The sequence below is a fragment of the Haplochromis burtoni genome, unplaced genomic scaffold (assembly GCF_018398535.1).
Source record: "Haplochromis burtoni strain Fernald_Lab_line unplaced genomic scaffold, NCSU_Asbu1 Contig_25, whole genome shotgun sequence".
Lineage (NCBI taxonomy): Eukaryota > Metazoa > Chordata > Actinopteri > Cichliformes > Cichlidae > Haplochromis > Haplochromis burtoni.
This window is the reverse complement of record NW_024582386.1, coordinates 2,104,104-2,115,778: the sequence shown is the minus strand read 5'-3', so window position 1 is coordinate 2,115,778 and position 11,675 is coordinate 2,104,104. Positions and strand designations below refer to the sequence as shown.

The 11,675-nt window shown below is 41.4% G+C and overlaps 1 protein-coding gene across 1 annotated transcript; it reads left to right on the top strand.

The window, feature by feature from the left end:
- Positions 1–4,134: 4,134 nt before the first annotated feature.
- fam8a1a (family with sequence similarity 8 member A1a) lies at positions 4,135–11,675 on the top strand. The gene is made up of 5 exons (XM_005917503.3): positions 4,135–4,668; positions 5,253–5,373; positions 5,492–5,615; positions 7,024–7,163; positions 7,348–11,675. The coding sequence occupies exons 1-5, from the start codon at positions 4,287–4,289 to the stop codon at positions 7,490–7,492; spliced, it is 912 nt and encodes a 303-aa protein (XP_005917565.1). The 5' UTR covers positions 4,135–4,286; the 3' UTR covers positions 7,493–11,675.

Genomic DNA, 11,675 nt, shown 5'->3' with positions numbered 1-11,675 from the left:
CATCAAAGCCACTCAAAGAGAAGAAACATGTTTATATTTAAGAACTCAAATATGTCAGAAATGAGACTGAATCTTTGACCACTGAAGACCAAATACACAAAGAATTCAGCTCATATCGCGCACTTCAGAGCAGTTAAGGTTATTTGGTGACCTTGTTCCCTTTAAGTGTGTCTGGAAGAACTGTCCATATCCTTTATAGACACAGCAAGCTCTCTCAGCTATGAACACTCTGTGTTGCGCACAGATACTTTCAGTGGCTCAGACAACAAAAGGAATGATCAAAATGAAGGGGCCTGTCTTCCATGTAGGGCAGTGAGTGTGCGCACCAGCAAAAGCTAAACAATCAGAGTGCAAAAGGAAGAAATATTTTCCTTGTGAAATACCCAATTAAGAAGCTGCCTCAGATAAAAGGAGAGAGGCTGCTCTAAGTGCCATTAGTGTTCCTCTACAGCAAAGTTGACTTTACAAGGAGAACATGTGTCTTCACACACACTCGAGGAGTCCAAGTGCCTCCCTTATCTCACCTTGACAATATAGGGGTCTAATAAGGGCACAGGCAGATTCAGCGGTTTTAAAATGGGCGCTCACTGTGATCTAATTCTCTCCAAATCCGAGCAATGGTGACATCCCAGCAGGATGAGCATTATAGGCAGTACCGTGAAAAAGTCTTGAGCCACTCTTCGTTTCTTTATAAATTCTTTACAAGGAGTCGAACTCTTGTTGAACAAAACTTCTCCAGGCTTTGTGAAGGTCTTTTAATTTTTTTTATTCAGACAGTGTCATTGTGTGCTGTGTGGCAGGCAGGATGCAGGACTCAAATATGGGAATTGTAACTGAAAGCGGCAGTTTTATTGGTGAAAAACAGTACAAAACAAAACTAGAAACCAAAAACTCAAACTAAAGCATGAGAAAATAAACCAGGAACTGGGAACTATAATTACTTGGAACACAGAGGGAGGAAACACAGCAGACCGAGGGTACGGCATGACAACTGACAGAGAGAAACACAGATTTAAATACAGAGGCAGGACAACAAGAGGATGGGGAACAGGTGGCAACGCAGCTGGGACACATCAGACCTAACAAGACAAAGAGAAGCTAAACCAGACACACACCACACAGGACAGGGACTATCAAAATAAAACAGGAAATACACGACATGCACAGAGGCATGACCTTGACACTGAACAGAGGGAATAAGGAGCACAGGGACAGGAGTAACAAACTGCGACATGAGACACGACTGGAGAACAAGAAAATAAACATGAAGACAGAACTAAACCTACGCTAAATGTGAGGGGCCCAGGAACAAAACCCAAGAAATAGAAATCACAAAGCAAAGAAGAACTAGAGCTAGAAATACCGAATCAAGAACTGGACTGAAAATCAGTATGCGTAGAGGAGGTTTGGAGAGAGGTTCAACAGTGTCAGCAGCTATCTGCAAAACATGGTGGAGGCTGTGTCATGGCTTCCAGCTACTTTTCAGTCAGTGGTGTGTGGCATCTTCTTAAAATTGATGGAATTATCAACACAGAAAATACCATCAGACTTTGATCCATGCACTCAGACTCTGATTGGCAATAGCTTCAAACAAAATGCCAATGCAGTAAGTAAGCATACCTAGACAGAAAATCACAATATGTAACGTTATCGGTTGTGGATTGGCCTCCCCAGAGCCTGGACTTCAACATGATTGAAGTGGGGGATCATATTGACAGAGATCAACATCCAAAGAAGACAGTTAAATGTCCTTCAAGAAGCCTGGAAAACTATTCCTGAAGACTACTTAGAGAAATTACAAGAAAGCTTGTCGAAGAGAGTTCAGGCTGTGTTGAAGAATAAAGGTGGTCACACCAAATATCGACTTTTAAGCTCGTTAGAATCCTACAAACTCTGTTTCTGCCTTATGTACCATATTTCCATGTGTGCTCACATAGTACACAGTAACTCACTGCACTGAAGTCCTATTTTCCAAGCAAAAAACCCCAGAATAAGTGATGACTCAAAACGTTTGCACAGTACCGTAATATTTGGTGTTATTGCCAATATGATTGCAGTAGCAGAAACACACAATCCAATGAAACTTTTATTTGTGGTTTCTTTGAAGATTTTTTTTAAAAAAACAGGCTGTGTAATAATTTTAGTTACTCTTCATGTTTCTTAAGTTTTGACAGTCCTCAGATGTCGTGGACGACATTATAGCACATCCACAAATGGAAACTTATAAATAAATTTTACACAATAAAATTACAGATTCTTCCTTATCTGGGTGATACATAGCCCACCACTAACCAGATCACCAAACCTCTCTTGCTCATTCATTTCTTTTCTAGCACACACACTCGCTCAGACACACCTCCACAGCAGTAATCCCACCAGGTTGCTGGGTTTCTATGGGGGTCAGTGTTTGCCAGACACTGCTTTTATTTGGACCTGATTACTTTTGGGCACAGTCATCGTATGGTTTCTGTCGACTGGGATAACACTCATTGGGGGCGGATTGGCATTCGCCTCACTGGCTCCATTCACTAGGCCCGGCACAATCATGTGGATCTGGCAGACCTAACACCTAACCCAAAGAGTCGGGCCAGCCCAGTCAGCAAATACAATGCCCTCACTTCCCCGGTAATCAGAGAGGAGGGGGAGTAAAACGATAGCCAGCGAAGACACACAAAAAAAGAGACTGATGTGAGTGAGTAAGTTAAACATTTAGGAGGGGAGAGAGGCGTGAGCAACATCTGTAAAGTGGGGTTAAAAAGAAAGAGAGCGAAAGAGTTTGTGAGAGCGAAAGCAGCACAGCTTTCCATCAGCTGACTAGCCAGTTTTAGACTTTTTGACCCCAGTGACCTCAGCGGCAGACCACTTTGCAGAAATCACTCAGTTAAGATGTTTGTGAGCTCTTAATGTGGTAGGAGGTGGGAATGTACATGGTCAAAAAAGTTCTGTGAGGAATCATTTTATTTTGAAAAGCCCAGAAAATGCACCTGAATTAAAGCAGACAACATAAAAACTGCAATAAGCCTAACTGTAATAGACATCATACAGTCACTGTTGATAAAAGTGTACAAATACAGAGTAGGTAATGCTGTTGTTTGTATTTGGTATTGTTGAATGTGCATAAACAGACCTCTGCTGCTCTCTTGTGGTGCAGTCTTAGAGTAATGTTGCACGTGCTATACATATACTGTAGACATCAAGTATAACATTATGACTATGTGTCTAATATTGCATTGGCCCCTCTTTTGCTGCCAAAACAGCCCGACTCATCAAGGCGTGGACTCCACTCGAGCCCTGAAGGTGCGCTGTGGTGTTTCGCACCAGGTTGTTAACATTTCATGAAGTCCTTTAAGTTGCAAGGTGGCCTTGTGTGTCTGACATATCCTACAGATGCTCACTTGGATTAATATCTGGGGGCTTTGGAGGCAATGTGAACACTTCAAACTTGTTGCTGTGTTCCTCAAACTATTCCTGAACCACTTTTGCTTTGTGGCAGGGAAGATTATCCTGCTGAAAGAGGCCATAGCCATCAGGGAATACAGTTTCCATGAAGGATGTAACAGAGTATTGTAACAAACACTGTGAAGGTTGCAGACCCATGCTCTAGACGGATGCTGTGAATTTCCTGCCCTTCTCCAAAGGAGCTAAGATATGAGGAAGAGATGCCAGTAGTGGAAGCAAGTAGACACAGCACACTAACACAAATCACACTACAACTGGAAACTAGCGGTAAACATTTAAAACTTGTGCTGTGAACTTGTGGAAAATTAACAGCTCAATAAAGGGCATAATTTTAAAAATCAAAAGCAGTAAATGTTTGCTATGGCTGCCAAAGGTGGAAGAAATGTACTTTTCAAAGTATGACAAGTATCCACAGGAACCTGAATAAAATAACAACAAACAAAAAAACCCCAGAATGATCCTTTAAATGGCTCATACCATTAATGACAGCAGGGGGATAGAGTTTCTTGCCATTGTGATTACATGGTGTTTATTTATGATAAATGAAGCACCGATAGAGTAGATAGTATTGTTTTAAAGACACACAAGTCTTTAATTTGAGCTTCATAAATATTATAAAACGACACAGACTCAGGGCGCGGCGTATAGCAGTGAGTGGTCCCGGAAGTCCCCGTATTTACAAACACATTTAGCCGGCGCTTCCTTGCACCAGCCGGGAGCTAATGAACGGGGCACCGGGAGGATTACCTGAGGGCTAAACGCGTTTTAAACGGTTTTCCTGCCAAATTCAGGCAAGCCTGTGAGGACGCTGAGGTATATTTGCGGCTATGACGGACGAAAAAAGCAGCAGCGGTCCTGAAAGTGACGCACAGCAGCCTCGGAGCACCGCTACAGCGGAATACTGCGCAAACTTGCAGCAGTGGATGTGCCAGTATTACTGGGGGTACGCCAGCTGGCAGAGCTGGGTGGCTCTGTCAGCTTTCCCCTTCCCTCCGCCGGGGATAAGCGCTCAGACGCCGCCGGGTACACCCGTCAGTGGGCAGCAAGCATTTGACACAAGGAGCTGGTACAGCTACTATCCTGTCACATCCCCCGCAGCTTCCTTTCCTCACCTGGCTGCCGGGACCGAGCTGGGCTCAGCCACCAACCCGCTCCCGGGTGCCGATGCTCGTCCTGGTCAGCAGCAGAACGGGAACCCGCCTCAGGCAGGTAGGGCTCAGGTTTGGCAGCGCGAGTTACTAAGTGCTAATTACAACACATGCTGCCCAGTCTACATGAATACTTTTACATTACTTCAGTATTAAACATATTTAAACAACTCACAAATGTAAGTTTCTCTTTAAACGTTTTTAAATTACCCTCATAAAAACTGCACAAGAGGTGCACATACTAAATATATATTACTGTTTATGAATTGAAAGCATTATGATTAGTAAAAGTTTAATAAGAATTTATGGAAGTAATCAAAATGTAATCTTTAAAGCAGGATAATCATCCGGGCTGATTATTGTTGCTTATTTGTTGTAATCTGATTAATAACAATTGAATGTAAGACCCAGCTCTGTGTTAAAGCTAGGTCATGAGTCTGACCAGGCTTAAGTAAATGACCTAGAGGAAACGAGCTTATATGCTTAAGAGTCTTTCAAGGTTTTTCCTCGTCCTCTGTTTTCTCTTGTGACTGTCAGCAGTGTCTGTTCACTGATTATATGTGAATGATTATGAGTTTATGAAGCTTTGAGTTGCACCACGGTAATGAAAATGGCTGTTTTGTTGTCTTTTCATCTGCCATGCAGGACAAGAGTACACCATCCCCTCTCCTCTCCAGAGGTTCCTCGCAGAGACTGTGGACTTCTTCATCCTGTTTTGTGTGAAAGCCACCATCGTGTTATGGATCATGTATCTGAGTGGTATGAAGTGAGTAAAAAACACCAGGATAAACGGGCAAAGACTCAACTTTAAATGAGGCCTCTCAATCTGCTTGAATTCCAAGTTATGCCGCTTTGCACAGACAAACTGTCTCTCTTCTTTAAAGGGACATTGCCAAATTTATCACCCACTTCATTGTGGAGGAGATAGATGAGAACACGTCCCTGGAGGACCTGCAGAAGATGATGGCTGTTGCTCTGGTCTACAGGGTACTGGTGTGTGTCTACGAGGTGAGTCGCATTTCTCATCGCCTTGATAAATGCTCAGTTAGGTGATGTGCAGAAGTATATTAATATTGAAAATTTGCATGCTAGCGTGTGTTTATCTTCACCCAAACTAAGCTTTCTGTTTTTATAACATTTAATAACATTTTAGAGTGTACAAGGTTTTCCTTGTGCAACTGCAAATTAAAGCAGAACACCTGTTAGAGTATAAATAACATTTCGCACTGTTCTCATTTACACCCAGTAGCAGCAGCAGCACGTTCTCTCGTTTAATGAGAACAGGCAGCGTCAGAGTTCTTTGCGGCGCCCACAGAGAACAGTGATGCAACGTTGCATTCATAGTTGCCTGCGATTAAGTCACTTATCCCGTCTCTTGTTAGAATTACGATATTGTCTTGTTTTCCCAGGTGGGAGCCAGCTCTGGGATATTCATGCACCTCTGCTCAGACTCACACCATATGGCATGTTTCCTTCTCTGCCTCTGAGCTTGTTTGTGCTATACTGAAAACAAATTTCTTGTCCTGTTACTGTTTTGGGCCGGGATTAGTTATACCAGCGGTCCCCAACCCCCGGGCCTCGGGGGTCGTTTGGTACCGGGCCGCGAGAGTTGAGGCTCAGGTGTGAGATGTATGGTTTTCAGGGTTTTTATCGGTTTTCAGTGTTATTTTGTTATCGTTTTTATCGTTAACTCTGTTTTCTTTGGTCTTTTCACGTGTGTTATGAATACATTTTCTTTTTTTCAGTACCGGTACTACTTTTATTTTGTTGTATTTATCCGCGACACCTTAAAGGCCGGTCCGTGAAAATATTGTCGGGCATAAACCGGTCCGTGGCGCAAAAAAGGTTGGGGACCGCTGAGCTATACAACAAATAAAAGCTTGAGTAATTTATTTTCATGGCCATGAGTATTGCACTGCGAAAATATCGGGCAATAAAAACTTGAGCCTAGCATTAGTTCAGGTTCAGAGAGGTTTGTGTTAGCATATTATATTAAAATAGACACATTTTCTGAAAAGTGCAAGCTTATCTAACTATTCCCCTTCAACTGGTGTCTGACTGTGGTTGTTGTGCATGGGGCTGATAAAAAGCTGGAATTATACTCTTGATTAATTCACTAATTGTTACTATATACTGTTATTTTTGTTTGTGCATCTGCTGGCTGCTTTGCAACCCATCTGACACCAACTGTGACTTAATCAATATTATCTATCACCACTGATGCCTGCTCTGTTCTGTGGGCCTGTTCTTCCAGCCTCCACCTTTTCATGTATGCACACTGAGGGCGAGGGTAGTTCCCAGAACAGCGCAGCTAAATATACGTTGCAAGACATGGAAATGAAAGTCTTTCGTAATTCTCCTACCGAACGACATTCGGTGACAAGCGGTGTGATGTTTGTTGTTCTCGTCCAATCAGATCATCTGTATTTGGGGCGCTGGTGGAGCTACGCCAGGAAAGTTCCTGCTCGGCTTGCGGGTGGTGACGTGCGATACGTCCACCCTTATACGACCCAACTGTGTTCTTGTGGTCCCAGCATCCAACGTGTCCTTCTCAGCGTGAGTCTTCACACTTTTTATGTTGGTTTTTTTCCCTGTTGAGTTATTTTTATATTTATTAAAAAGTTAAAAAAAAAAAAAGGTATATTATTTGTTGTTTCCAGTTCTTTTAGAGCATCTGTGTGGGATTCAGTAAGTCCCTGTTTGAGCTCATATTTTGCCTCGTCTCTCTTGATTTTCACAGCTCTACTGTGCGGGCGTTGAACAAGAACTTCTCCATTGCCTTCCTCTTCCCTGTCTTTATCACCCTCCTCTTCTTCCAGCACAACAGGACTGTGTACGACATTGTGGCGGGGACCATAGTTGTTCAGCGCAGAGGAGGCAGATAGCAGTATTAGACTTCTGTTTAAAGAGTAACTAGAAAATTTTATCGAACTCAGATTTACTAACACAGAGGAGAGTGACTTTGCTGGGAAAAACTTGGAACGCTCTATAAAATGAAACGTATACAGACGTAGACCTGGTACAGTGGGATGAGAAACATCTCCTGCTGTAAGGGATTTAAAGGTGCAATATGTAAGATGTTTAATTAAAAACATTTAAAAATTAAGTGGAATCGTCAGCACAATGTGATGAAATCCTTCAAAGTTTCTGAAGTTATGTCAGATTCTACATTGTTATGTTGTAGAGATGAAATTATAAATGCAGTGGTGGACGGGGTTGGACAAAAGCGCTGGACGGTTTCGGCTTCAGCCTACAACTGACCTTACAGTGTGTCCTGTGCGCGTTAATGGCAGTAGGTGACACAGACAGCTGGAGGCTTGGATCCTACAACATGATGTTAGCTAGCTTTATAATATATCAATGCTGCAACAGCATCTGTGATAGCAAACACAAACAGTTGTTGATCTGCTGTTAAAATAAATAACAATAAAAAGTCCAGTGCAAACAAAAATATATATATTTATAAGTTAAATCTTCACATATCAGCATTTTGGTGATTGCATGATTATCAGTCGTGCAATCCAGCACAGTTAGACACTGCATTAGTCTTTTTCCCTGGCTCAGTTGGTCTTTACCTGCCAACAGGCTCATCAGTACTGCACGAACACTACTGCTGTTACTGTGTCCCAAAGCTAGAAGGTCTAAAGCTGAGATTGGTGGAGAGGGAAAGCCAGGGAGAAGTCCTGATTGGACACTGGTTGTCTGTGTATTTTAGGCAGCCCGGCCGACCTATTATATGGATTTCTAAAGCCGATAGCTCGTGTGTGTCTCCATGTGAAACAGAGCACAGGAAAGCAGCAGAGTAAGTGGAAACAAATAGACGTGAGTTAGCTAAACAACATCAGTGTTGTTTTTTTTCAGTGTCATATGTTTATGAAAAAAGAATAAAAGCAATATTCTGAAGTGAGGTGCTCTAACACGCACTTTCATAAAAGAGCGACACGTTCAGGAAACTTTAAAGGAGCAGTTAAAAAAACACATTTTGTTGGTGTGCTTTGCTTTTTATTTAAGAGCAATTTTGTTCCGTTTTATCTTTTAAAATTAAATGACAGAACATGACTGTTTTTGTCAGCCTCTGCAGAAAAATTTTATATTCAAATTAACAAACTTTGCAAGTAAAAAGGTTTGAGTCATCCGTCACTCTTTTTCTATGCACAACTGGTATATGCAAAGCAAGATGGCATGCGAGGCTCCTGAATGGCCTACTGTCCCCAAAATAAAACTGGAGGAAAAGTCCATCTGCAGTCCTGAGTCAGGCTGAGAAACAGAACACTCTTTACAAATTGCACCTTTAATTCTCACCACTGTATCGCTCTAAATAAGCTCAGAGGACAAAACTAAAGTATTGTGAGGTTTTTGCTCATCGCAGCATGTGTAAAGTTGGAAAGCTTGTTGTCATGGAATAATCCCGCAGCTCATGTGAATTTTAATAAGTGCGCTACTGTATGACACAATCTACTGTTTCCTTTTTTTTTTTTTTTTTTGGTGACCCTGAAAGGATTTGATAACTTTTACCTTTTGTGATTATGTAGTTGCAGTATGCAAGATTTTTGTACCACTAAAGTGCATGTCCACTATTGTGTGATTGTTTCATTTTTCTACAAACTGAAGCTAACTGTTCTTTAATACTTTGTAAGAAAAGGTTTTAAATAATTTAACGTATTGGCAACTTGCAAACACATGGGCAGCATTGTTATTAGAGTACGACACTTTGCAGCCTCTTTCTTTCTTTAAGCCAACAATGATCAGTCAAATGTCTAACATGCTGATAGTTTCTTTGTGATTTATTAATGCTGAAAAAGAACATTTAAGAGTTGTTTTTATGTGCCCACGGACCATTTAATGAAGTGTTTTTTTCTGATGTGACATAAAGTTGTCCAATTTCTTGGGGGGGGGGGTACGGAGTGCAAATAGATTTCTAAATTCTCTGCTCATGTTTTCTCTCGTCAGTCTTGTAGCTTTTGTGACTCAGGGCAGCTTTTATTTTGAAAGGACCCGCGTTCGTATGACCGCTGTTACTCTTCAATTGTAAAGACTCGTTTTGTTAGATTACCCGTTGGACTGTTTTCTAACACAGACATCTAATCAGCCAATCACAGGGCAGCAATTCAGACAAGTAGACATAGTTAAGATGACCTGCTAGAAGTTCAAATCGATCTTGAGAACAGAGCATAAATAATGTAATCTAAGTGATTTTAAGGGTGGTATTTCAGAAACTGCTGATCACCTGGGATTTCCCCTCGCAACCAGAAACTTAACAGAAGTTTCTGTTTTTTATAATAAAAATACATTAAAGCATCTATTCTTTAAAAATATGAATAAAACATTTTAGTAGCCATAATGAAAGTTTACATTTGCTATTAACACAGGAGATTACGCTCTCCACAGTAAAAATGACTTCTCAGCCTTCAGAGGAAAAACAAGTTCAAACACTGATGAAACTGGTTACAATTCATCGAATGGAAAAAGACATTTCAGATTTTACACAGTTATTACGTCATATTTAATGTTATTTAGGCTGTGGAAAGAGGAAGGGTTGAAGATGTACTGCGGTAATAAAATAACAGCAGAAAAGTTTGCTTTTTACTACAGAGTCTGATACATTTGTTCCAGTCATAAAAGCAACTAACAAAAGGGCCCTTAAGAGACCAAAGGGTAAAAGAAAGAAAAGACAACAACACTGACAGATAATCTTCAGAATACATTTATGAATCAGTTTCACTTGGGTGTGCACGTCATGACAATGTTTGCACTTTACCACAAAAGGCACTTTGAATTAAAGTAAAGTATAGTTCCAGTCGGAGCAACAGTCCTTCCAACAAAGCACTCAGTCAGGTTGTTTCCCATCACATGTCTGCACACTATTAGTTCCTGTTTTCATAGAGCTGTTAATACTGACGTCTTTACTTTGAGAACTGACATCCTTTAACTGCTGCACACTTGGGACCAGGCCACATGAGGGCAGCAGAGAATGACACAGGCTGAGGCGCAGATGCTAGAAATACGAACCATCTTGCTTATTGTGCCTAACATCCTGTTGTATCATCTTTGTAAACGAAGCAGCGCTTCTATTGTGCTTTTCTACTCTGAGCACTCAGATTGCTTTCTACTGTGAGGCCCATTCACCCATTCATACAAGCACTTTATCCTCTGACATTCATACACATACAGTGAACAAACCATCAATATTCCCATCAGTAGATGACCCGCTCTACCTCCTGAGCCACAGCCACTCCCTCAATTCCTGTCCTGTAGGCCACAGGTGTGTGTCAGACATGAACCCTGAACAGGTAGCAGTCTTACATTCATGACAGACAAGAGAAATCAAAAGGCTTTTGCATAGGACAGTGAAACATTTCCCTTTGATTTTAAAAAAATAATGTTAATTATATAAAGACAGGCTGAATTATGTCGCGTGGGGATACTTTGTTTGCGTATATGGTTTTATGTATTCAGTACAGGGGACGTTATGGTCTACGTTTAGAAAAAAAGAAGTGAAGAAGTGTAACTTTGCAGCCCCATTAAACAAGTGGGAAGAGGACAGTGATTCTTTAAGCCTTTAAACCTGCAGTAGGTGATGCCCATGGACACTTGGGGGCAGCAGAAACCAGCTGTGAACACAATCGACCACCTTTTAAGTAGATGAACTTGTAAGAAAACATTTGCTGATTTACACCTCCAGTGCCATTAGCATTAATTCTGTGTCGTGTTTAATTTGGGGGATGACTGTCTGTCTGTCTCTGTTGGCTCTGTATTTAACTTTTCCAGGGTGCGCTGTACCTCATGACCTGTCACAGCTGGGATAGGCCCCAGATAAGTAATTAAGAAAATGGATTGGTTAGTATATTCCACTACAGGTGGTGTTACTGTGCATAGCACTGCTCTTTTGTAATACTACAGTGACTTGGAATTAAGACTCATTAACCATAATGGTACAGCACTGGTTCCAGTTGAATCAGTCATAACTGAACAAAACGTTTGGATTCTACTTACTGTGCAAAACTCTTGAGCCACCTGTCATTTCCTTATTTTGTTTCCAAAGAGCCAGACAAGTGGTCTCGAGTGGCT

Excerpts from the sequence above, each read along its gene's own strand:
- fam8a1a (XM_005917503.3), top strand. The coding sequence starts at position 4,287 with ATGACGGACGAAAAAAGCAGCAGCGGTCCTGAAAGTGACGCACAGCAG. Across the intron at positions 5,374-5,491 it reads ATGTATCTGAGTGGTATGAA|GGACATTGCCAAATTTATCA; the intron begins GTGAGTAAAAAA and ends TCTTCTTTAAAG. Across the intron at positions 7,164-7,347 it reads TCCAACGTGTCCTTCTCAGC|CTCTACTGTGCGGGCGTTGA; the intron begins GTGAGTCTTCAC and ends TGATTTTCACAG.